This window comes from Leptonotus elevatus, chromosome 1, assembly GCF_054856555.1.
Source record: "Leptonotus elevatus isolate MCC_2025b chromosome 1, RoL_Lele_1.0, whole genome shotgun sequence".
Lineage (NCBI taxonomy): Eukaryota > Metazoa > Chordata > Actinopteri > Syngnathiformes > Syngnathidae > Leptonotus > Leptonotus elevatus.
The window spans coordinates 22,475,735-22,500,833 of record NC_141239.1 but is presented as its reverse complement, the minus strand read 5'-3'; the positions used below and the strand labels follow the sequence as shown (position 1 = coordinate 22,500,833).

General features: G+C 39.3%; 2 protein-coding genes across 2 annotated transcripts in view; one reads left to right on the top strand and one right to left on the bottom strand.

Moving 5' to 3' along the window:
• The window catches only part of usp14 (ubiquitin specific peptidase 14 (tRNA-guanine transglycosylase)), a 10,921-nt gene extending 2,262 nt beyond the window's left edge, over positions 1–8,659 (top strand). Inside the window, exons 2-16 of the mRNA XM_086084859.1 lie at positions 1–5; positions 233–265; positions 347–451; positions 1,522–1,625; positions 1,703–1,761; positions 1,866–1,996; positions 2,074–2,154; positions 2,223–2,305; positions 2,386–2,500; positions 4,054–4,119; positions 4,947–5,039; positions 5,132–5,239; positions 5,316–5,376; positions 5,680–5,787; positions 7,029–8,659. The exon at positions 1–5 is cut by the window's left edge and continues 141 nt beyond it. Coding sequence (XP_085940985.1) covers positions 1–5; positions 233–265; positions 347–451; positions 1,522–1,625; positions 1,703–1,761; positions 1,866–1,996; positions 2,074–2,154; positions 2,223–2,305; positions 2,386–2,500; positions 4,054–4,119; positions 4,947–5,039; positions 5,132–5,239; positions 5,316–5,376; positions 5,680–5,787; positions 7,029–7,180 — 1,304 coding nt within the window. The 3' untranslated portion in view covers positions 7,181–8,659. The remainder of the gene's footprint in view (positions 6–232; positions 266–346; positions 452–1,521; positions 1,626–1,702; positions 1,762–1,865; positions 1,997–2,073; positions 2,155–2,222; positions 2,306–2,385; positions 2,501–4,053; positions 4,120–4,946; positions 5,040–5,131; positions 5,240–5,315; positions 5,377–5,679; positions 5,788–7,028) is intronic.
• A 4-nt stretch (positions 8,660–8,663) lies between these two features.
• thoc1 (THO complex 1) lies at positions 8,664–16,386 on the bottom strand. The gene is made up of 21 exons (XM_086084846.1): positions 16,287–16,386; positions 16,013–16,086; positions 15,871–15,931; positions 15,722–15,791; positions 15,360–15,478; positions 15,222–15,270; positions 15,053–15,148; positions 13,410–13,492; positions 13,263–13,336; positions 13,086–13,194; positions 12,870–13,004; positions 12,657–12,757; positions 12,508–12,574; positions 10,861–10,911; positions 10,714–10,784; positions 10,546–10,641; positions 10,394–10,459; positions 9,527–9,610; positions 9,301–9,448; positions 9,125–9,212; positions 8,664–9,024 (listed from the first exon to the last, which is right to left on the bottom strand). Exons 1-21 carry the CDS (start codon positions 16,332–16,334, stop codon positions 8,747–8,749), a joined length of 1,968 nt encoding a protein of 655 aa, XP_085940972.1. The 5' UTR covers positions 16,335–16,386; the 3' UTR covers positions 8,664–8,746.
• Positions 16,387–25,099: the final 8,713 nt, after the last annotated feature.

Genomic DNA, 25,099 nt, shown 5'->3' with positions numbered 1-25,099 from the left:
TCAAGGTAAAGCGCACGGACGTTTGCTTCAGTTCTGATGCTTTGTATTTCAGATCAGAATTTTGTCGGCATTAATCCTTCATACGTGTATGTTCTTCGTCTTTTTGGAACACTTGCTCAGGCTGCTTCATCTTGTGCAATGTGTAAAGATGAAGACAAATGTGCATCATTAAACCTCTAATCGCAAGTTACATAGTTGAGTCTTAATCCATGCTTCTTCCTCTACATTTCAGGATGACGAGTGGGGGAACATAAAACTGAAAAATGTGAGTACTCAAACACTTCCATGCAATTCGGTGATCGGCGCGAGAGGCCAAGATGCAATTTAAAAGCTGACGTGTGTTTAGGGAATGACTTTGTTGATGATGGGATCAGCGGAAGCGCTGCCCGAGGAACCTGCCGTCCGACCCATGTTTGTAGAAGACATGACTGATGAGCAGCTGGCTTCAGCCGTGAGTACACAGTCCAGTGGGGTGGGAAACGTAGGGCCCGAGGGCCGCAAGTGGCTCCTAAGTCTGGCCCACACGGCATTTACATTATGAGTTGTTGTTTTTGCAACAACAAAAATCTTTATTAAAATGTATTTCGTTTCTTCAATGTTGTATTGATTAATCTTATTCAGTACAATAACAGTTTATATTTATTTATTTAATTCAATATGTTGTGTTATTTGATGAAATAATGGGTGATTAAATTCTAACTATCATCTGTAAAAAAAAAAAAATGTAGAAAGAAAAATTGATTAGTTGGTTGGTTCGTTATTTTACATATTGCTGACGGGGCGAAACCACTCATGCCAAATTTGGTGAATTTCATAATTTGTTTCTTACAAATCTATATTATTGGTGTGCGTGCTATTTATTCATTTTTTATTATTTATTTTTATTGCAATCCAATAAATTGGGTTAAGAATAGCTTTTGGAGTCTCCTGAAAAGTGGTTGTACCAGACGGCAGTGATGTTGTTTTTTTATTTGATTAGATTTAGATTTTTTATTATTAAAAGTAGTTAATAAATTATAGTTAAATTATTTGTAAGTAAAATAAAAAATGAGCAAGAATTGTACTTTTGCTGCAAAAATTAAGTAAATATTGTTAAGATCTGCTTCCATTTGAATTCATTTAACTCAATGTGTTACTTAATTAATTTTAAATACAAATAAATTGACATATTGTTATTTTTTTATTTGATTAAATAGTTGGTTTATTCCTTCATAATAAATGAAATATTAAATTGCTTTATTGTACCATTAAAATAAACATACACAAATGATACACATTTGAACTCCCCCCCCCCCCTTTTTTTAATGTACTGACAGTAGTGAAGTTGTAGTGTGTATATATATATATATGTGTGTGTGTATAAAAAACACTTGTATGTCATAAGTATAAAGCCATCCAATGAAATATTGTACAGACTTATGTGCACCTCTCGTAAGCAGAGGGCCCCCGTTTTTATTGTTGTCATGCGTACGTGAAGACGTCTGATTTATTTAAAAAAAATAATATCTGATTGCTCTTCAGATGGACGTTCCCTGCGGGCTGACCAATCTGGGCAACACCTGCTACATGAACGCCACCGTGCAGTGTCTGCGCTCGGTGCCCGAGCTCAAAACTGCACTCAGAAAGTCAGTTGGTGATCGCGGGCGACATCCCGCCGGCCTTACCTGCGGCTGCCGTTCAACGTGTCTGTCTCCCCCTGCAGGTATACCGGCGCGCTGCGATCTTCAGGCCCCAACGCGTCATCACAGTACATCACGGCAGGTAGGAGGCAAACACAAGCGTCCATTCAATGCGCCGCTGCCACCTGGTGCCCTCCATTTTGTCGCCTCAAAATGATAAACGTGGCCTCCCGTTTGCGTCGCCAGCTCTGCGCGACTTATACGAGACCATGGAAAAGACCTCGTCCAGCCTGCCTCCCATCATCCTTCTGCAGTTCCTCCACATGGCCTTCCCGCAGTTTGCTGAGAAGGGAGACCAAGGGCAATACCTCCAGCAGGTTTGGAACGCAAACGGCATCTCAACATCTTACTCGTCTCGCTTGTTCATAATTCCCACCTTTGTTCTTCTCTTCAGGATGCCAACGAATGCTGGCTGCAGATGATGAGAGTTCTTCAGCAGAAGCTGGAGCCACTAGAGCCTGAGACTCCCATGGAGGTGAAACGCAAACGCACAACTGAAGCATTTCTCAAACCTAACGTGGATGACCGTCCATTTCTTCTTAGACTGACGCTGAAAGCGGAGCTGCTTCTGCCTCCCCAAAGAAGAACTTTATTGACCAGTATTTTGGTGTCGAGTTTGAGACGACGTATCCTTTCTCTATTAACTTTTGAGCTCCAAATACCGTCCAGTATGATTTCTTTTTTTTCTTCCTTAAGTCTTGTTTAGTATGAAATGCACAGAGTCGGAAGAGGAGGAGCCAATCAAGGGTAAAGAAAGTCAGCTCCAGCTCAGCTGCTTCATCAATCAGGAAGTCAAGTATTTGGCTACGGGGCTGAGGCTGGTAAGTATATATTTTTGGGGTGGGAATCTTTTGAATGTCTCACGATTAGATTCCGATTTTGGATCTGCGATTCGATTCAGAATCGATTTTCGATTAGGAATGATTTTTGATTCAAAATGATTTGATTGCCAATGATTTTTGCTTCAATCTTTAGATGTGCAAGGCATTGTAACGATCTACTCCAGTCTGACTCACTAATGCTAACTAGCGCGCTACTCGCAGCACTTTTATCACTCAAAAGAACGGCTCCACACTGCAAAAAAACAACTTTTAGCGGAATAACTTGATTGTAACTTTTTCCTTCTACTTTCTAATGTGGCTACAACTTATCAGTGTATCAGACTGCGTGGAACCACACTGCCCCTAAGTGGCCAAATCGGGTACAACATGAACAGCGCTCCAAATAACGGCACACACAGACAAAGGCAAGACAGTATAAAATAATTTAAATAAAATCGATTTTGGGACATTTAAAATTGACTCTGAATCGTACTAAATGAGAATCGCAATTCTTATGAGAATAAAAAAAATAAATTTGGGCACACCCCTAATAAACGTCATGCGGACCAACACGTCATCTCTTCGCAATAGTCACATATTTTTAGATTTCATTATTCTACTGATGATCCCATCAAATAATCAAGGGAAAAAAATCGGGGCGGCGTATCAAATTTCCTCAATCGATTTGATTCACAAAAGATCAGTTTGATTCAATTTTGATTTTTTTTTCGCAGTCAATTTGATTCAATTCAATCCGATAAAGACATGATAAAAACTCCACAAACATCAAATTGAATTTTGCGCAGGCAGTAACTGGTTAAACGATTTGGTTCATTAATGAAAGTAACATAATCACTTGCGTGTTACACAAAAATTGACATCAAGGATGAGATTTTTTTTCTTCATAATTCTAATTCATTAATTGTAAATATAAATTTAAAAGACTCTTAAAGTGCAATAAGTTCAGGTCTTTCATAAATGTAAGAAAATACTTTAAAATTGATGTGAACAGTAAATTTCAAGAAAATGTAAGATTAAAAAATGTGTCCATTATAATTCTATTTTCTTATAAATTTATGGCAAAAAGAGATATTAAAATTACCGACTCATGGTAATATGAATCGATATCAGGCTAAAAAAAAAAATCACTTTGATATTGATAATTGTTTTTAGACAGCCCTAAAAAAAGTTTTGCATTATTAAACCACAATATCAATACACTATATGCTTGTGAGGTTTTTGTTTGTTTTTTTGTCCACCAGGGGCTGCTATTGTCATGCGCTATACCAGCGGTCCGCAAGCACTGGTTTAGCCACAGATATGACTGAAAAAATATATATATATTTATTTATGGCAGAGCAAGAGATTTTTCACATGGGAAATGTGGAATTCTGGGAAATGTGAAAACAAGCCACATAACATCTGAGAGCGTCCGTAACATTTTGACGCTGGAATGTTTTGATTGTTGGAGAAACGTGCGCTATTCAGCATTGACACAATGACTGCATATCTTTGGCGCTTTCCGTAGTAACAATTGTTGCTCATGTCTGCAGAGACTTCAGGAAGAAATCACCAAAATGTCAACCACCTTGGACAGAAATGCTCTCTACATCAAATCTGTAAGCAAACATGGACTCCATTTGTCTCCATCAGGGGTGTCAAACGTGCGGCTCGCGGGCCACAGCTGGCCTTTCAGGGACGCCATTCTGGCCCGCGAGGACAGAACACAAATTGCAGTTGTTCCAGGAAAATTAACTGTTGTTGCAAATTTTTGCCCATTAGAGGGAGCACTGACGACCACGTCAATGACATTCGGAAATTTGGCCGTTAGTTAAATTTTGAGGCAAAAAAGTTGCACTCATTTTTGCTTTGTAGTTTCTGTTTACTCTATTCTGTATTTGCTTTTTTTTTTTTTAAATATTGAAATATTTTGACCTGCTGCTACTTACAGCTTATCAGGCCGCGGACGTACTGGCCCACTTCAAATCCAATTTGGGTTGAATGAATGAATTTCACACCCCTTTTTCTACATGAACACTACAAGTGTCTTCCGCTGCTTTCCATCTTTTTGTCCTACGTAAAAGATTTCTTAACTCATTGTAGAATTTTTGTTTTACGACATCAGTTGAAGAGACAAATTGCACTTTGGCACTAAATTATATAAATATTTTAAATTCCGTGTGGCCTTGTAGAAATGAGGTTGAAAGTGGAGTTTTGCTTCTGCGCCACAAAAATTAAAAAAAATTCAGAGGTGTGTGGTCATGAAGTGATTTAATGCATTGTGGCTAAAAGCTGAAGGAAGCTTTGCATCTCTTAGTTATATAATTTTTTTCTATATAATATATTTCTATTATTTACCACCAAAAATGTATATATATATATACATTAAAAAAAAATTCTTTTTCCTTCTGATTCTTTCTCCTTGTGGTCTTGCTCGTATCTTCAGTCAAAGCTGAGTCGCCTCCCCGCCTACCTGACGGTGCAGATGGTTCGTTTCTACTATAAGGAGAAAGAGTCCGTCAACGCCAAAGTGCTGAAGGTGACTAACGACCGCAAAGCGGCTGTCTCTTTAAGTGGTCGTCCATGATTTTTCCTATTATTTTTTTTTGACACTGCATTCGCTGATTTCAGGACGTGAAGTTCCCCCTGATTTTGGACGTGTACGAGCTTTGCACAAGCGAGGTGCAGGAGAGCATGCTGGCCACCAGGTCAAAGTTCAAGGAGGTGGAAGACAAGAAGGTGAAAGTCACGACAACCCACGTGCACGTCGACGTTCGATGGTTTGCTCTCATCTCCTATTTTGTTGCCCAAACAGGAGACAAAGAAAGACGGCTCTGAGAAGGAGGTGAAATATGAACCCTTCTCCTTTCCTCATGGTGAGTCGTGACATCACTGGTCATGTGACTTCTCTCTAACATGTCAACACGTGCTTCATGTTGATTTCTATTGAACATATGCAAACACAGTTTTTTTATTTATTTTTTATTTGAGCGCAAAAGGTAATCCTTTTCAATTCTTCCACACTTTGATGTTTATTGCTGCCATCTAGTGGTGGAGTGCAAAAGTACATTTGTTTAGCACATGTACAGTTTGATCAAATATGTTGACGAAAGCCTGCGTAATGAATTGTAATGACCGTTTGACATGTGCCGACTAGCGATGTGCTGTCTCGTTCGCAGACGTGGGCTCCAACAACAGCGGCTACTACGACCTGCAGGCGGTGCTGACGCATCAAGGCCGCTCCAGCTCGTCCGGGCACTACGTGGGCTGGGTCAAGAGGAAAGAAGGTAAGCCGAGCCACACGTTGACGCACAGAAACGCAAAAAAAAATTGGAAATACACTTTGGTTATTTACTTTAAAAAAAAAAAACATGGACAAAAAAAAAAGTTTGTTTTCATCCTTGTTTTAATTTCCAACATGAGCTTTCGAGGTCTATTTTCAGTGTATTTATTTTGGTATTGTTGTACAACTGTACCAAAGAAAGGTCGCATGACTGTTTAGGATTTGTAAGTTTACTTTTATTGCACAAATAGTGAGGTGTTTTTGTTTTGTTTTTTAAATCTTGCACTCCTCAATTGCGCCATATAAAAAATAAAAATACTAAAATGAAGCATTTTTCAAAATAAAATAAAAAAATCCAAACTTAAATGAATTAAAAAAGTACAAATAAACTACAAATGAAAAATTCAAAACTATTACTAGACAAAATGCAATTTCTGCAGAAATTGTGCGGGAATGCTGAAAAGCGGAATGCTAAGATTTGAATGCATGTGCTTATGAAGTCAATTGAAAGATGAATTGCTAAAGTACTAAAATGTGGTCCAAGTGGGGTTTGAACCCAGGTACTATGGTGGGAGGCAATTCCTCTAACCATTGACCAAACCCAACTAGTTAGAGACACTACTTGGCTAACAGTGTATTTATTTTTGAAAATCGTCATCTGATGCTGAAAGCTTGCATGCATTCAATCATTTCAGTAAAAATATCATCCATTTCCTGATCTGATGATCACTTGGTATCAAACCATCGAATGTGCTAAATTGTGGTCCGAGCGCGGTTTGAACCCAGATACTCTGTGGTGGAAGGCAATTGCTCTAACCACTGATCCAACGTGACTTGTTTGAGATCACGGCTAATGGCATTAAAAAAAATATATATATATAAATTTGCGTCATCTAATGCTGAAAGCTTACATGCTTTAAATAATTTCAGTGAAATTTATAATGCATTTCTGGATATGATATTATGATAGAATAATGGCTACGGATATATTTGCAACGTACAGTCGAACGCGGGATTTGAACCCGCAACTTCCTGGTCACGAAGCAAGTTGAAATTAGAACGGTGTAAATCGGAAGTATTATGTGTGAGTTGTTACGTGGCAAAAAAAAAAAAAAGCGCGGGGAATAAAAATCCCGTTAACGTCCACCGTGCTATCCATGCTGTTATCACTCTTTTGTTGTCTTGCGATCTGCGCAATGACAACACAATCTTATCGTCCATCCGATTGCGTGCGTCTCTCCACAGACGAGTGGGTAAAGTTCGACGACGACAAAGTGAGCGTGGTGTCCCCGGAGGACATCCTGCGGCTGTCGGGCGGCGGCGACTGGCACATCGCATACGTTCTACTCTACGGTCCGCGGAGGCTGGAGATACTGGAGAAGAAGGAGGAACATTAGCTCCCCCGTGTGGGATGGAGGGACGCCTTCCTCTCGATTTGCCCCCCCCCCCCCTTCCAAAAAAATGCACTGTTTGCATAAGCCGTGCAATAAAACTGGTGTCTTTACTTATTGGATCACCTCAAATATTTTTTTTTCTGTAAGGTGTTTAAATTGAAACCATTGTGATCTTAAAAGGAAAAAAAAAAAGGGGGACTGGATCCGAATGCGAGGCTGCTAATGTTTTATACGCGTCATCTGTTTTTTAAGGTGCTCATTAGCAACTGTCTTCGCTCGCTTGGCTCGCATTCCTCTTCTGTTCCACAGCAGCGGTGGGCAACTTATGCTAATGTAGAGTGGAACACCAGATGTTCTCAGTATAGCAGCAGTTTCAGATTTTTTTTTACATTTTTTTTTTTTTTTTAGATGCTCTGCTTTTGGCTGAAACATGCACATATCCACTTATTTTTTTTCATTTTGAGCCAAAACCATGTCTAAATGGCTTTGGTGCTGTTTTTGTGCAACTTTGTTGGAATGAAGGAAGGCGCTTCATTTAGTTGACCCATAGAAATAAGTGCTTTGCCAAATACAAACCTTTTTTGGGGGGGATTGTTGATGTTACTATTTTGCTATTTGCAGCAGGTTGTGCGCTATATTGTGGGGGCCGCCGTAATTTTGAAAATAGGAAAGTCAACCCCTCCCTCCAAAAAATCTCAATATGTTATACAGTATTGTGGTTAATATTGCGTTGCACAGATCAGCTTCAGAAAACAGGTGAGCTGTGATTGGTCGTTGCCCGAGCCCTGAGTAACTGTGATGTCATCTTCAGTCGGCAGCAAATGCCAAAATGGCCGCCTCCTGAGATGGATACAAATGGCTGAATTTTGCATCATAACTCCTATTCCAAAAATGTAATCTTAATGAATGTCATGTTTAGGTTTAAGGTTCACTTCCGCTTTAAAACGTGGTTAACTATTAGGAAAAAAATCTTGATCGTCCATTTTCTACAGCACTTACTGGAGCGGCGGATGATGTAAACCCTCTGGAGCGGTTGCAAGCTAATTGCATGGCAGCAAATGCACAAATTCACGCTTACGCCACAGGACAATTTACTCTCCACTGACGGATGTTTTGCAAACGTGGGAGCAAGCCTCGAATGTGCCGCGCAGGACGGCCAGATTTGAACACTGCATCTGCAGACCTGTGATGAAGTGCTAGCCACTAACATGCTTCCCCAAATGGTCATCAATTAGAACTTTAATGGTTGCATTTTTTTTTCATAAAATCCCTTCTAAAGGTTGCCCACCACTGCTGAAGAACGTTTGCCAAATGTTCACTCTACCTTCTGACAGTCCAGACCAGTTCAGCCATTAAATTTGCCAAGTCTTCTCATGTACTAAAAACTGAGCACATTGTTCTTCATCTCCACTCTTGTTCTAAGTTATTGACTGATGGCTTTTCATAAGTGCTGCAAATAATAATAAAAACAAATGTATGCCACTAGTTATCAAAAGGTGTCTTTAATGTGAAGCTAAGAAACACAAAAACTTTCTACACTCTTACTATGAAAACACAAGTCGGCCTTATTCAAGCCTCGCTGAGGTCGTCTGCCATTTTGGGGAAGCCGGCGGCGTTGAGGGCCGCCACCAGGCTCTCCACGGTGGCCTGCGCCCCTTCCCGGTCCTGCCAGGTGACCAGCAGCAGCTTGGCCCGGATGTCGGCGTCCTCGCTCTCGGCCTCGATCTCGCGCAGCTCGGCCGCGCGCATCTCCAAGTGCGAGGCCAGCGACTTCCAGCGGCCGCCCAGCTTGGCCGCCACGTCGTCCATCTGCTGGTTGCTCACCATCTTGCTCGGCATGCTCGGGCCTGGACAAATAAAAGATGGCGTCGAGAATTCACGGTAAGAAAAGTCCTCGGTAGCCATTTCATGACTCGACGTAAACAGAACGATAAAATGGCGGCTCACTGTCGTTGCTGTCTTTGAGCAGATTGTCTCCGTTTTCGTCGTCATCCTCGTCTTCGCCCGTCTTGATCTCCTCCGAGGGGATGTCCTTCTGTACGGTCAGCACGGGACATGGACACGTTGGCGGCCATTTTGTTTGCATCGTTAAAACGCCATTCAAACTTGTCGCTATTCCTTACGGGCAACTCCTTGGCCAGCTTGCTGACCATACTGTCCAAGTAGTCGGCCAGGCTGTTGAACTTCTGATTGGTGGGCTGAAAAAAGTGCGGACTTCTTCTGGAGAGCAGCCGTAACGCCCGCCAGCCGTAGTTTGGGTTCCGGACGACCCTACGGAGAAGGAACGAGACGTTGGAAATCAAGACTCCTGCTCTGAAACCGACACTTTTTTTAATTAAGAGGACTTACTTGTATTCTTCCTCCACCATGTTGACGGGGTCGGCCTGCTCGATGGCTTCGGCGAAGAATTCATCCAGCGAGGGCATGAATTCCCTGACCACAAGAACACAACAAAATGGCTGCAATGGCCTCAAAATGGCGGTTTCTCAAATGGCCAATTTGAAAGCATGGGTCATTCGGGACTTTAAAATATCAACATTCGCACAAAGTCTGCAAAATTTGGTTACTTTAAAAGGCCTAAGAAGGCAGTTTTGTTTCCGTAGAAATAATAAGAACTAAAGCCCCATATTCAATCCCCTGGGGGGGAAATTGCACCATTTTTACAAAATAAACTTGGGGCTCAGATTATATGTTTTGGACTATGTGATGGTTGCAAATATTTAACCCGATGCTAAAACCCTCAAAATGGCACTAAATATAAGAAATAAAGACATTTTGGTGAGACCTTTAAAATTGAAAACAATGCAACATGGTCAGCGACACTAAAAATTTATACATTTTCACCAGGGTACACATCTTTGCAAATATTTTGTCACTTTTAGAGTAGATTATGATCTTCAAAAGGGTGATTTAGTTGTCGAGGAATGAAGATATAAGAAATGTGAAAAGTGAAATAATAAGAAGTAAAGCAATTCCATCTGAGAACCTAAAAAAAGGTACACTTTTGCCAGGATAGCTGTATTAGGACACTGTGGTGACTTTGATTAAGGTTAAAAACAAAAAAAGATGATTTACTTGCCATAAAAAAATAATATGAAATAAAGCAGTTTGGTCAGATACACTAAAAACAAGTTCATTTCCACCTCGTTGTCACAGAATAATAAAAATAAAGAAATGAAGTATCGTCAATGATATATTCCCGGTAAGCGTTTTTACCTGCTGTCTGACTTGCAGGCTTCCGTGTTGTCCAAGTTCAAGTTCCACAAGCGAGTAAGCTCATCACTTGATAAGCAAAAAATAAATAAATAAATTAAATGAACTTTCCAGAAGCAAGTCGTCAAAAAAAGAGCATAAAAAAAATTTCTGACTTTCCCATGAAGATCTTTCTGTCGGGCCCTTTTCCCAAGAAGTCTTCTGGAGCCGCCCGTTTCCTGGTGGGCCTCTTGGGCTTGTCGTCGGCCGGCCTGAAATTTGAACGGAAAAGCGTTGCGGGCCCGATTCTGAAAAGCCGCGGCAATCCTCGCACTTCGGCGTACCGTTCTTTCACAAAGCTTGGACAGCCTTCGTTTTTCCAAGCGATCCAGTTTTCTTCTGTGTTGAGGATGCGCTGTCGCAAACGAGGCGCGGATCGTTCGTTATTAGCGCGCGGCGTCACGTTAGCTTTAGCGACAGTGATGACTTACTTCCACCATGGTGGCAAACTTGTCCCCGTCTGGGGGAATCTCTCGGAGAAGCTATGAGAGGATTAAAGAAAAAAGAAAGAAAGAAAGAAAGCTGAATAAATTGTACTTATATTATGAGTATTAACAAAACATTCCATGTTTGTACGCTAATATATAGCAAGATGGCAAAGTACATGATATATCAAGTTAAATACATTTTTTTTTAATGTATACATACTTACAGATGATTAGATTTTTTGTTTTGTTTTATATTTATATATATTAGGGGTGAACATTTATGTGGTAATTTTACATTAATTTAAAGTTCCACTTTTTTTTTTTTTTACTCATTTAGCCATTTTTGGCAGCAAGAAGGTAATATTTTGTCTATCATGAATTTGATAACTTTAAAAACATTTTGCCACTGGCTGTCGACTGAAGATGACATCACGCGCGCTCAGCAAACAAGTAACGGCCAATCGTGGCTCAGTTTGCTAAAGTCACATGACCAAACCCAGAAAAAAGATGTGCCGTGATTGGTCGTTACCTGTGCAGCAGCTGTGATGTCATTTTTGGCCGACAGCAAGTGGCAAAATGTCTTTTTAAAGGTTAAACGTTATCACATTCATGATAGACAAAATCTTAAAGGTGCATTGTGCCGTTTAAAAAGGTCACGTTAAAGCTTTTCCTACATCATGCATGCTCTACCAATGCCCAGATGAGTACGAAGAGCCCTGACTGTTTCACTTTGACTGCACCTATCAGCTTTTATCTTCCCTTTATAGTAGAATGTATATAGTTCCCCCCCCCACAACTTTTGTTAACAAGAGTATGAAAACCAAGAAATTAGTGAAGTCATGCGATTAATTACGATTACAAATTTTAATCGCCTGACGCCCCTAATTTTTAATAATCCTTTCTTTAAAAAAAAAAAATTCTTTTTATCTTTTCTTATTTTTTTTATAATAAAAATAACTAGTGAAGTCATGCGATTAATTACGATTAAAACTTGTAATTGGCAAATTTTTTATAATCTTTTCTTCATTTTTCTTTAAAAAAAAAAGAAGAAATGAACAAAAGTGCATTTTTCCCCCCAACTAATAGAAATAGTTCAAATACATTTTTTCCGTCTATAGCCGTCAATGGCAGTGAATGAGTTCACAACAATGCGTATATTTGTGGAGACTGGGATCACGTTGTATTTGACAATTGTATGATTTTCACAAGTTACTACTTCATGTTAAAGATTGGATAGCTCTTAATATGAAAAGAAAAACACACTGAGCTGTCACCGTCTTACAAATGCAATGATGCCATCTCGTGGCAGAAAAATGACCTCAACACAAATCAATATCGCACACGTTTTTACGGCACAGTATATCATTTTAACTCAATTTGATCAGTTATTATGAAATGACTGTATCAATAACTAAAAGATGCAGCCATATTTCTATTGGTTTAACAACCCCCCCCTCACTTTTATGTCAACAAGAGTATGTACATTTAGAACAGATACAAAAAATGTGTGATTAATCGTGATTTAACTATCTAAGTCATGCGATTAATTACGATTAAAAAAAAATTATCGCCTGACAAACCCCCCCCCCCCCCCCCCCCCCCAAAATATCTATAAAGCACAAGTCCAGTTTCTTTCGTGGTTGTGGCTACCTGGTAAACGAGCTTCGTGGTTTCGTCGATCCACGCAGCCTGGTCGTCATTTAGCAAGCAGCTGGAACTTTTGAGACGAGAAATTGAAATTTTGTAAAATGGCGCAGTCATTATTAATTTTGATGATCCCCGCGTTGCAAAATGCTCACCTTTTGAATTTGACTTGCCCTTTGAGGTACTGGAAGAGGATCAAGTACTGCAGCAGAATGTGGCGGCGGAAGTTGCTGTCGCTCAGCTGCAAGTCCATCAGCTGCACACGTTGACAATAAAAATAATAATAATAATTTAAAAAAAGATAATCCTCCAAAAATATCACGATCTATATTAAACTAAATCAGCCCAATCAATAAAGACGTCGTCACCTTTTCACTGGTGAGGAACTTGGCAAAGTAGACGTGCTCGCCGCCGGACGCCCGCAGTTCCTCCAGCTTCCTTTTGGACGCTTGCATGTCGTCCAGCTTGAAGCTCTTGAAGACGGCCAGCGTCTCGTCCGAGTACTGTACGGCAAAACCACGTGGGCGGGGTTTTCACAAGCCGCCGCGGCCAGGTGACGCCTCGGGCGACGGCAGTTTCCGTACCTTGAGGAAGGTCATCCAGGAGACTTTGTCGTAGCACTGCACCGGGTTCCGGAAGTAGTCCTGCAGCGTCCAGAACTTTCTGTACAGGTTGTAGTCGATGGGGATGGAGCTGAAAAGCGCCACGCGGAGGTCGGTGAGCGGCTTCGTTGTTTTTTTTTTGTTTTGCGTGTTACGTACCACGACGCAGGCGCTTCCTCCTCGCCCATCTCTCCTTCCTCCACCTCCATGCCGTCTTCTTTATCTTCGGTGTGCTGTCGTCACAACAACGAGGAAGTGACAGTAGCAGTAGCCGATGCTAACCAAAGTAGCATGTAATATGCTCACCCTGAGTCCAAAAGTGCTTTCGTCTTCATTTTTGTTGAACACTGTGATGTTGTCCAGGTTGAACTGACTCTGGAGATTCAGACCTGCCATCAACACGACGTCAACATCAACTCATAAGTGACAACTACTTTTTATTTGTATTATTATTATTATTATTATCCACAGGATGGAGCACTAATCACACGTGGACACTCCTATAGCCTTTACCTTTAACATGCTTGTCTATAATTTTAATTTTTTATTTAATTAATTTAAAAAGCAGCATCCACCCTTTAAAAAATAATCATTAAATTATGTAACTAGTACAGGAAAATCGAAGTTAATATAATTTGTTTTATACTCAGTAGCCTATTCGATTTCATTGTCCTAAAAACCCAGCCTGCTCAAACCAGAATGGTTCGACCCAAACCTTCTTATGCCACCTCGGATCACCTGTCAATCATTTGTACACACATTTGTATTTGTAGTTAGGTTAATTCTTACCTTTTTAACTATTTTTTTTTTTAGTTTTTGATTTCCAAGTAGTTCAAGAGACCACCACCGCACAAAATAAGTTCTGAAGTTTAATAAATCAGACAATGATGACAGCAGTGTTTTTCTTTTTCTTCTTCCTCCAAACAAAAATGTTTTGCACTGGTTCTCAACCCCGGTCCCCGAGAACCCCTATCCAGCCTGTTTTCCGTGTCTCCCTCAGCCAACACAGCTGAGGATCGTTATCAGGCATCACGCAGAGCTTGCTTTTGAAACACCTGTGTTGGCTGTTGGAGACATGGAAAACAGGCTGGATAGGGGTACTCGAGGACCGGGATTGAGAACCGCTGGGTTAGGGGGTGCTTGGCTGAACAAATATTCCACAGGGGGTACATCACTGAATAAAGGGTCGAGAGCCACTGAATCAGAAGACACCTATGGTGCCAATTAAAGGGTAAACCCGAGTTAAACATGGTCAAATTGTTGGCAAACGTTGAACACTCAAGAGGTGAGTACTCATAATGGTATCGGCCCGAAAAAGAAAATGCTATCGAACATCCCTAAAATAAACTTTTCAACATACAGCAAATGTCTTAAAGTATATTAACATTCCCATTTTACTTCCTATAATAACCACAATAAGCATATTAACTCATTCACTGCCATTATAGGCAAATTCATTTGAACTATTTCTATTAGTTTAACATTTTTCCCACTTTTGTTAACAAGAGTATGAAAACCTAGATTTTTTTTATTGTATTAGAACAGACATAAAATAATATTTTATTTTAAAAATATAATAAAAAGATTATTTTATTATTTTATTTTTTAAAGAAAAGATGATTAAAATTTAGGGGCGTCAGGCGATTAAAATTTGTAATCGTAATTAATCGCATGACTTCACTAGTTAACACGATTAAATCACAAATTTTATATTTGTTCTGGATGTAAAAATAATAATAAACAATACTAGGTTTTCATACATACTTTTATCTAATAGAAATTGATCAAATTAATTTTTGACGTCTCTAGCTGTCAATGGCAGTGAACGAGTTTTATACGTGAATAACTGTGAGTCCAAACTGGTCGTGGTGATCTTGGATGTGATTGGATTGTGGGGGTGTACTCGATGTGTGGTAGCGTGAATCTTCGGATTCAGCATTTGTTCTTACCAGATTTTTCTGACAGCGGGAAGAGACGAGCCAAGAAGAGTTGTATCCGTCCACAGAATACGGTGTTCTGAGGCTTGGACAGACGCCGTAAGAGATCTAGAAAGTTGGAAAAAACGATGTTTAACTTTGACTTCAACAATTATGAAAGACTACAGAAAAGGTAGCTTACCATTACACATCCTCAACAGGTAGTTCTTGCCAGCAGTGTAGAAGGAGTTCTGGGAAAAGAACACGGGGGTAAAGTTTAGAAATGTAACATTTAAAAAAAAATAAACCCATGAAGGAGTTTGATGATGTTTGTATTTACAGATTTCCATGTGGCGACGTTCATCTCCACAAAGGAAAATACTTTGTCACATTGGTCTAAAGGAAGGCTGTCCAGCACATCGCCCAGCAGCACGAAAGGCGTCGTAGCAGAGCAGATACCTGGGGTTAATGATTGGGCCGATAAAGAATTTTAGTGTGTTTATTTAGAGCGAAAGAGATATCTAATAAAAAAATAACCAATGTAATTCTCGATATTCACATTTAAAATGCATAAAAAAAACTAAAGTAACTACAACTGGAGAGGGAATATTTTACAGCCATTTTTTTCATGATAGAAGGAAGACTGCAATCTATAATCAATATAGTTGTGCATGTAAACTGTTAGCTCCTTGGCTATCATACCTTCAGTGACTGCATGAATGCTCATGTCGATCAGCGACAAGTAGTCCTCACATTTAACCTTCTGGTCCACCTGCACAAACACACAAACATTAGCTCCTCTGCAGCGCATCTGTAACGAATAATATAAGTTTGGAATTGATATGGTTTACAATCTGATCCCCGAGGACCCCCCTAAAAGTCTGGTCCAGTGTGGTCTTCTTTTCAGTCTCACTGCAAGCAAAGCACAGTTAGCATACTGTTGGCTAGCATGCTCGTCATGTTGTTTAGCTCGCGTGCAACGTGATCACTTACTTTCCGGGGATGTGATGAAAAGCGTGTATTATCGCTTTGCTGCTTTTGTCGCCCAGAGCTTGCTTGGTGGATTCCTACGAGTTTACGACAGGGACATTTAACGTGAGACAGCGCCAAACTGTTAGCATAGGGCTACATACTAAATTAGCAAAGAGGCAGCGAAAAGAGGCGTAGCGGTGAACGAGCTTTCGGAATGGTGTAATTTAGGTTGACACAACACAGCACGAAATAATATACTTTTCGATAAATAAATACGATTTGACGTTTTTCCCACCGTTAGCTTGTCTTTAGCCTCGACAAAATCAAACAAGGGAGGCGACATCTTTACACATCACAAGCCGGAAAACATGTAAACTGCTTCCGGGTTGTTGGTCATCGAGTGGTGGTGCATTCAGGACTCTACGTAATCGCAAATATGTTTTGGTTCAGTTCAATCCAGTGCAGCCACAAGTGTCATTAACAGGTTGAAATATGTGTAAACAAAAATCACAAATTGTAAACATTTAATTTTTTTTCTTCGTCGTTCGGTGTCTAGTGGTGGTGCATTCAAAGACTTTTCATCGCCGGACTGGCTTGTTTAGTTCAGCCAGACAGCCACAGTTGTTATTTTGAGAATCTCAATAATAATAAGTTAGAAGACAAAACATGCATATATATATATAAATAAAGTTTTTTGTTTTGTTTTTTTAATCACTTGAATTAGACGTTTAATTTGTAGCTTTCTGGCTCAAGTATTTTTACAAAATCGTTGGCCATTTATTTTTGATTCTGTTCAATTCAGACACAAGTATGTACATTTAAAAAAAAATGCTGTACAATTCAACCACAACTATCAATATATTATACATAGTAATACTTATCAAGAAAAAAAGCATGTATTAAAACCCCCCCCACTGAAGTAAGGTTCAGTATATGGGCAAATTGTTGGCTTGCAGTCCACGCAGAGCCACTTTAGGCCTGCTGGTAGCAGTATTGTACATCCTATTTCAAGAAACTCCAGCATTATGCAATTATGCTTGAGATGCAAAAAAAACGAATTACTTTGACTTGTACAACCTTCAATGAGTACAAAAAAGTATTTCACACTTCATAGCTCATGATATTTATAGGTAGAGATATGTTATGCAATGAAGTCTTATTACAATTAATCAGCCATTACAGTGCATTGTCATTTGTTAAGGGTTCAACATATTATTAAATTCAAAAAGACTATATTCATACTATTGCCTAATTTCATAGGAATAATACCTTTGACTCAAAATTAAACTGAAGCAAAAAATATATATAAAGGAACACTCGATAATAGAAGCAATAATGATGAAAAAAAATCACAACCTCTTATTAAACTCACAAAACTGAAAATCACCAAATGAGTTGTTTCTTTTTTACTGATCAAAGCTTCCAGGTAAAACAACAACAAACAAACAAACAAACAAAAACAAGTATACACTACAGCATTGTCAGACATTTTATTGGACATCATAAGTTCCCAGGCAAAAAAAGGGGGGAATTAATTTAAAACAAACCACATCAAGCAACAGCTCATCTCCGAGGCCGCAATGACGGATTTTCCTGATTTGAACCTTATTTATCAACATATACAGACAGGATAAGACACTGATGAAAATATAGATTTTTTTTTAAAACTTGACATTAAAATGTCAATGTTATGTCAAGAATATTTACTTTTTTTCAACAGGGGCTGGTGTGGAAAGGTCTGATGATGTAAGCTTTGCTGGTGAAAGGAGAGTCCGTTGTTTTTATTTGGTAGATATAGTCATAATATGGAATCATGTATCATATTAAAGCTCCTGATGAGGATGTTGGATATTTGTGACCGTTTTACCAACGTGACATTTTATGATGGTGCAGTGACCAAAAACTTTTTTGAAAATATCAAAAGGTTTCAGTTTCTCTTGGTCAAGTTCCACCTTGGATCTGGTTGCGGGCTCAAAAGCAAAATGCAGCCCCCTCCAAACTCTCTCTCTCTCTCTCTCTCTCTCTCTCTCTCTCTCTCTCTCTCTCTCTCTCTCTCTCTCTCTCTCTGTTTTGTTATTTCTAGATTCATATAATGGGAGCATCTCCCAACACTCTCCCATGTTTCCCCAGGCCTGGACATAATCAAGTTCGGCAGTCCCCAGGGCCAAATCATTTTCGGAGCGACACTCTGGGACAAAACGAGCGCGGGGCAACAAAAAGAGCATTGTGCACTCGGCGGAGAACAAACTGCAAAACAAGTTTGTGCACACAATGTTCCGACCTCCGCCGGGGTTGAGCGCGCTGAGGAATTAGACGTCGGGCACACAGCGCCCATAAAACATCACGTGAAAAGGTTTTGTGTCATCTCAGGGCCATAACGAGCTTAGTTTTATTGTGGATATTATATTTCTAAAGTCCAATGCAGTTTGTTTGGTTTGAGGATTCACATGTGGAATAAGGAAGCAAGGGTTAACTTCACAAGTGGGTTTTGTGGTTTTTTTCTTTCTTTTTCTTTCTTTTGTGTGTTTGAAGAAGTGTCATACGGTTGGGGAAAAGTAAGGACCATGCAAGTAGAAATGGTGCCTTCAGGTAAAATTGTAAGATTATGTGTTCATGCATATGTTCAATTTCAACACACACATATCTGCCTCGTTAGCTCAAAGATGCTACCAGCCATAAAAAACTTCATCCTACGTCGCTACTACAACACAACAAGTTCTGCAAGAACCGTTGACAGTTCATTTGAATTGGCGCACTTGTGATGATGTAGAAGGGACAAATGAGGACACATTTTTACTTTTGAATGACATGCAGGCCAGAATGAGGACTAGCATAATAAAAAATCAATTGATAGACAGTCGCCTGCATCATTGTGAGAAGGGTTTCTAATTATTTGATGTCCTTCCAGGCTGTGAGTAACTTTCCATGTTGAAGGATGAACAAAGCGCATCTTGGACTTGGAACAAACTCCTTTGGATTAACATCGTAAAATGATTCTGGACACTGGCGATGACGCGTTAATGATCGCCTGGCACATCACGCAGCCACGATGATGTGCGGATGTGCACCCGAGTGCGGAGCACTGAGTCTAAGAGTTAATTTCAACAACCTTGGCTGGATTAACATCAGAGTATAGTGTTGAGAAACGCTGCCAAAGTCATTGGAAAGTCACTTAATGATTAGCTCAGCGTGTGTGCACATATCACACACTCATAAGCCATAAAGAAGAACAACAATGAAGGGAAAGATATTTATGTGCAACGATGCGGAAAGGACGCGTACACAAAAACACACATGAAAAAGTCATCATCATCTTTTATTACTATGGGTCCTATTTTCACATCCAGCATCATCTATCGCAAAGCGCGGCCTAATTGTACACATGGGACAAAACATGGTAGACGAGACTTGTCTTATTCAAAAGCCGTGTGCTAAAACAAACTGAACACGTGGAATAATAATTTGTCGTAAAACGACGCGTTATATACGTAGCAGCTAGTAGTCTGCTTACACATTTTTCCCTCAACACCAAAGTTGTTTTAGTTAACGATAACTAACAAAATAACAAAAAAAAATATTTTCGTTAACAAAATAATATAAAAACGAAAATGTTTTTAAAACAAAAACTAAAACTAACACAAACTAAATTTTATTTTCTATAATTATATGGAAAATGTCCTTCGTTTTAGTCTTTGGGATTTAATACATGATCCTTTGGGGATGATTTTAAATGTGATTTGAAGTATATTTATTTCGATATTAACCGGAATAAGGACAATTGAAAGTGTGTCACACAGAAGTGACGTCATCTAGCAGCAGTCAATAGAAAAGCAAACGGTTTGGCTCGGCTCATCTGCTTTTTAATTTAACTAAGCCGAAATGCAACACTAGGTAAGAAATGCATTACTTTTTTCATTTTAATGGTGTTTATTAACTCACTCACTGCCATTGACGGCTATAGACGTAAAAAAAATCATTTAAACTATTTCTATTAGTTTAACATCTTTTTCTACTTTTGTTAACAAGAGTATGCAAACCTAGATTTTTATTTATTGTACATTTAGAACAGATATACAATTTGTGACTAATCGTGAGTTAACTAGTGAAGTCATGCGATTAATTACGATTAAAAAATGTAATTACCTGACGGCGCTCATTTTTTATCATTTTTTTTTATTCGCGTCAGGCGTCATAATTAATCGCATGACTTCAATAGTTAACTCACGATTAATCACAAATTGTATATCTGTTCTAAATGTACAATAAAAAAATCCTAGGTTTTCATGCTCTTGTTAACAAAAGAGGAAATACATTTTTGACGTCTATAGCCGTCAATGGCAGTGAATGAGTTAAATATTGCACACAAGTTATACACTTTTTTTTTTTAAATATAAAAACTAATACTGAAACTAACTAAAACTAAGCATTTCTTAAATAACTAAAACTAATCAAAACTAACAGAACCACCCTGAAAACGAATAAAACGAACTAAATAAAAATAACAAAACAAAACTCAAAATGAAATAAAAAACAACTAAAATGAAATTTCCCAATCTATAATAACCAATAACTACAATCAACACTCACAAATGGTGAAAACAGGCTTTTTGAAGGTTAAAATGTTACATGTGCTTCAGTATTCTTGGCTGTTGTCACTCACCAGCGTGTTAATATTCTGCACCATTAAGCAGGACAATGATCAGGAGTAAAGTCTTGTCGCCGTAGCAACAGAGGCAACTAAAAGTACAACATGAATGAATGGATGAAAGCCTTCCTCAGTCTTTTCCTTCCCCGCGGCTTACGTCCACTTTTACGGGCCAGCTGTCTCTTCTCAATTGTACAGTAAATACTGTTGATCTGCAATGCAACCGCAGATTTACAGGATTGTTTTGTTCATATTGTTGCTCTGTAAAGTCAAAACGTGAGCAACAAAAACTCCTCTGGAATACACAAAGAAGCAGCTGTCGGATGCTGAGGAGCATTGGGTTCGTCTTCTTGCCAACTGGAGAACTTGGAAACAACAATCGATTGGACACAAACGAGCTTTACTTCCTCCAATTTGGTGAGAGTACGAGAATAGAGTGTAATTGCACATCCACTCCAGTAGGCGGCAGTGGCATGTCAGAGTGTGCGCAGGGAGTATAAACAATGTTAATAAAGTTATTCGGCACATTTATATTTGTTCTTTGTTTTCTTTAATGTTAATAAAGGGTACAATGTTATGCAGAGATGTACTCATAACAATTTTATAGACAAATGTCACTATTTATGGTTACAGTGGAGAGTTGCATTATAGAAGTAATAATGATAATAATAAACACCTCCCCCCACCAACCAAATAAATTAGACGAAATATGACTTTCTTCCCTCATTCAACTTTGACTTTAATTTCATATTCAATTTAATCTTGAAAAAAAAATACAACTTACATCTCCAACTTAATGAATTTGTTAACATGGTATTCAGGGGTACACATGCTAGTTATGTTGAATTGCCTTTTGGGTGAGCCTTGATTAGTTGTTCACTGGTAATGACGTTGAGCAGCTGGACCTTGCGGGCGCTGCAACATTTCCGTCTGTTACGGCGCAGTGTGGTACCAATCACGTGTTTATTCTTGGTACTGAGGTCTCAATTGAGTTCAGATCATGAACAAGTTCCTACCGTGTACTAGACGGGTTCCTAGAACAGGTGTTGAGATCAGAAGTATGGGCAATGGGTTTAATTGTTGATTGTGCGCGGCTGTGTGCCTGCCACATGGGCGCAAACCAATGTGAGAGTTGGAGGGAATCAAATACGTAATTTCACCTAATAAAATGTACAATATTTTATAAACGTGTGTGTTTTCATGCATTCTGAGATAGATTCTATTACCGTATTATTGTTTTCTTAAACAACCCAAAAAATGGATGCTAAATTATTTGAACGGGAGCTCAAATAATTATTTGTAAGTCCAGGTACTTATGCCATCCTAGCAACGGGAATATTTGGCAAGCTAATGCCGTGCTAGCAACAGACGAAAGAAAGGGAGTTTTTAAACCTGGACCTTGAACTGAGTGACGAACTAGCTTAGCACTAGCTAGGATGAAGCTATAGTGGCAACGTGGATGGATTAAAAATAGGACCAAAGAGTAAAAAGATCCTTTGTTAAGCCGTTGGCCAGGGAGTTAAAGTAAGTTATTTTCAACTAAAATGGTTAGCATTTCCTTGTGTTGATACGGTACGGCAAACGCGCCGACCGGCGTGTGCTACACGATACACGATACATTTGAAAGAGATAAGGGAATATGACTTTGTAAACATCATGATTAAGATAAAGCGCTATATAAGTGCACGCCAGTTATCATTTAATTCAAATTTGCTTTTTCATTTGTTGGACTATGATGTGCTAGTAAGTAAGAGTAAGTACGAGTAACCCAATGAAGTTAATTAGGTCATTTGGTGGCTAATGACAAAACGAATAGTGAATGTGGATTTTTGGTGCGAGTCTGAGCTACCCTTACCGTCTACGTTTTCATTCTTGCTTTTTTACTTTAAAATATCGCCATTATGTTTGAAAAACAAATAAAAATAATTCAGACTATACATGCTCCTTAGTGGAGGTAAACTTGATTTATGGATGATTTAATAAGATAAGATAACATTTATTCTTGATGGCCCTTTATTAAGTGCACGTTTATACTGTACAGACAGTAGACAGGAAGTTGCACGCAAAACACTTCCAGCTGTGAAAATATTGTATGTGATGTCACTAAAGTCAAACTCGCTTGTTTTTGGAGTTCAACCAATACGTTCATGTATTAAAAAAAAATAAAAAATAATCTTTAACACAATCACCAGAATTGATCAGAGCAGAAGACCCAGTAGAGATGAAACATTTGAAGAGGAGGCTGGAGGGATGCCAGCGACTTCCGAGAACTGTCAAAGGGACCCCCGCCACCCCGTCCCATTAGAGCCCCCCTTGCTCTGTGCACGGTGCATTCAGGCGAGTGTGAGCGTAAAAACCGTGGACAAACTAAAGGTTTGTGAATTTGTCACTATTTTGGAATTAAAAAAAACCCCACCATGGTGTCAAACCATCATCAGCGACTGAGTGGCCATTAGAGGGCCTTCCCTGGGGTACGGTGCTTTGAAGGCCGGCCAGCGGAACCGACGAGACCCCCTGCTGGGGCAATGGCGGTATAAGATCCAGCACACTGGGGGCGGGAAAGCGGTCGTTTGGTCCAATTCCCTCCAATGGCTGTTCCGGAGCGAGCGTCCCAATGGGCTTTGTGATTAAGCGCTCATCTGATGACTGACTTTTTTTTTTTTATTCCTTTTTTTTCCAAAGCTGCACTGGATTCCAAAGCCCTGTATTCATTTAGGACGTGTTGGATTGGAACACCTCCATGCTCCAGAAAACATCCTCTGATGTCATAAGGAAGCCGCAGTCAGCATATACAGTTACAGTAGTGTTGCAAATGGAATTCAACAGGTTTCACAGATATGTGACACATATTATTTTAAGCAGACTACTCTAGGTTTAGGGGCTTGTAAGACTTTTTGAAGGCAAATTATATTTGTCAATGGACAAATCAGTTGTCTGATGTAAACCTTATAGAGAATGCTTTTAACTGGAAGGAACCAAGTGCCACGAAACAATAAGTGAAGGAAGCAAGAGCCACAAAAAGAAGATGCAAGTGAAGGCGGCTACAACGAAGAGCTCCAAAAAACAAATTATATCCTTCATTTTTAGGGAATCATCAGACTTTTTGAAAGCACATTAACAGAATATTCATCAATGGCGAATTTAGTGTACCGTGATAGCGAGTCAATTGATTATATTTGCACTCAGTGACACAAGTGAAGTCAGCAACAGCTACAAATAGCAGCGAGTGAATGCTGATGTAGGAAAGGCCTGCCTGGAAAAACATTTCAATTAAAAAAACAAAAAGTACCTCTCAGGGTTCAAGGCCAGGAAGACTTTTTGAAGGAAAAGAAACGTAAAATTTGTCATGATGTGATGTGCCATGTCTAAACTCAATACAGTATGTTTTTCAATTAGCAAAGACAAAAAGTGAGGGTAGCAAATAGCAAGTGAAGGCACATGAAGGGAAGCACTGGAAAAGTATCTCCAGGGAAGAAACACCGCCATTTTATGTACAGCGCTCCTCCATTTTGAGAATCACTTGAAGGCCTGCAAGACATTTTTAATTGATCCAAAGCCAATGTATTATGCTGGTCATTTAATGATGACAAAATTGAAGGCAAGAAGCAGCAAATGAAGGTAAATGAAGAGAAGTTCTGAAAAACTATCATTAGGGGCAAAAAAAAAATCTTCAGCTCAACTCAACTCAAACTCAGTTTTATGGAAAAGTACTTCAGTTTCCAGGGTCTTCAAGACTTTTTGAAGGCCAAAATATTTAAAAAAATTTAATGGCCAAAATACGTCAAATATAACTGAAACAACGCACTTTTGCCTTGAAAATTTTAAACCCATGCTCTACGCGTATTCAATGTCTGCCTTTAAAGTCTTGAAGTATAAAAACTGTACAATGTTTTATATTATTACCAACTTTCAGAAATGTATAATGCTAAGTACTACAATTTGGTCATTGACCCCCTGACCACATTTTAGGATCAAGTCAGTTATGTAAGTCAGGTGAGGAAGATTAGCAATTTAACAGCCCGTTCAAGTGTCATGCAATTATGGCTTGTCGATTATCACTTAAGCGCTGCTGCTGGGACATTTTATCAGTGGGAGATAGGACAAGATGTCCTAGCATGTTGGGAAAGGAGAGCCACAGTCAACTAAGCGCTTTTCAGTCGTTCACTGGAAGCAGGCAGAACAGTAAGACCAACAGAATGACGACACTCAAGGGATGGAGCTGCTGTCAGCCACACCTCACACTCAGACGCTCACACGCAGACTCGCTGATGTCACATGGCAACCCACCAGGCCCCGCCTCAATTCATTTGGGGTTTTTGTGTGTGTGCCAATGTGTTCAAAAAGTGTGTGTATTAGTTTACATGTCTTAAGTGTGCTATGTGTTGTATTGTGTGTGGTTAGATAGGGATTCACATTATGGCACGCTGTATCAACCTTTATATGGCTTTAATTATTTTTGATAT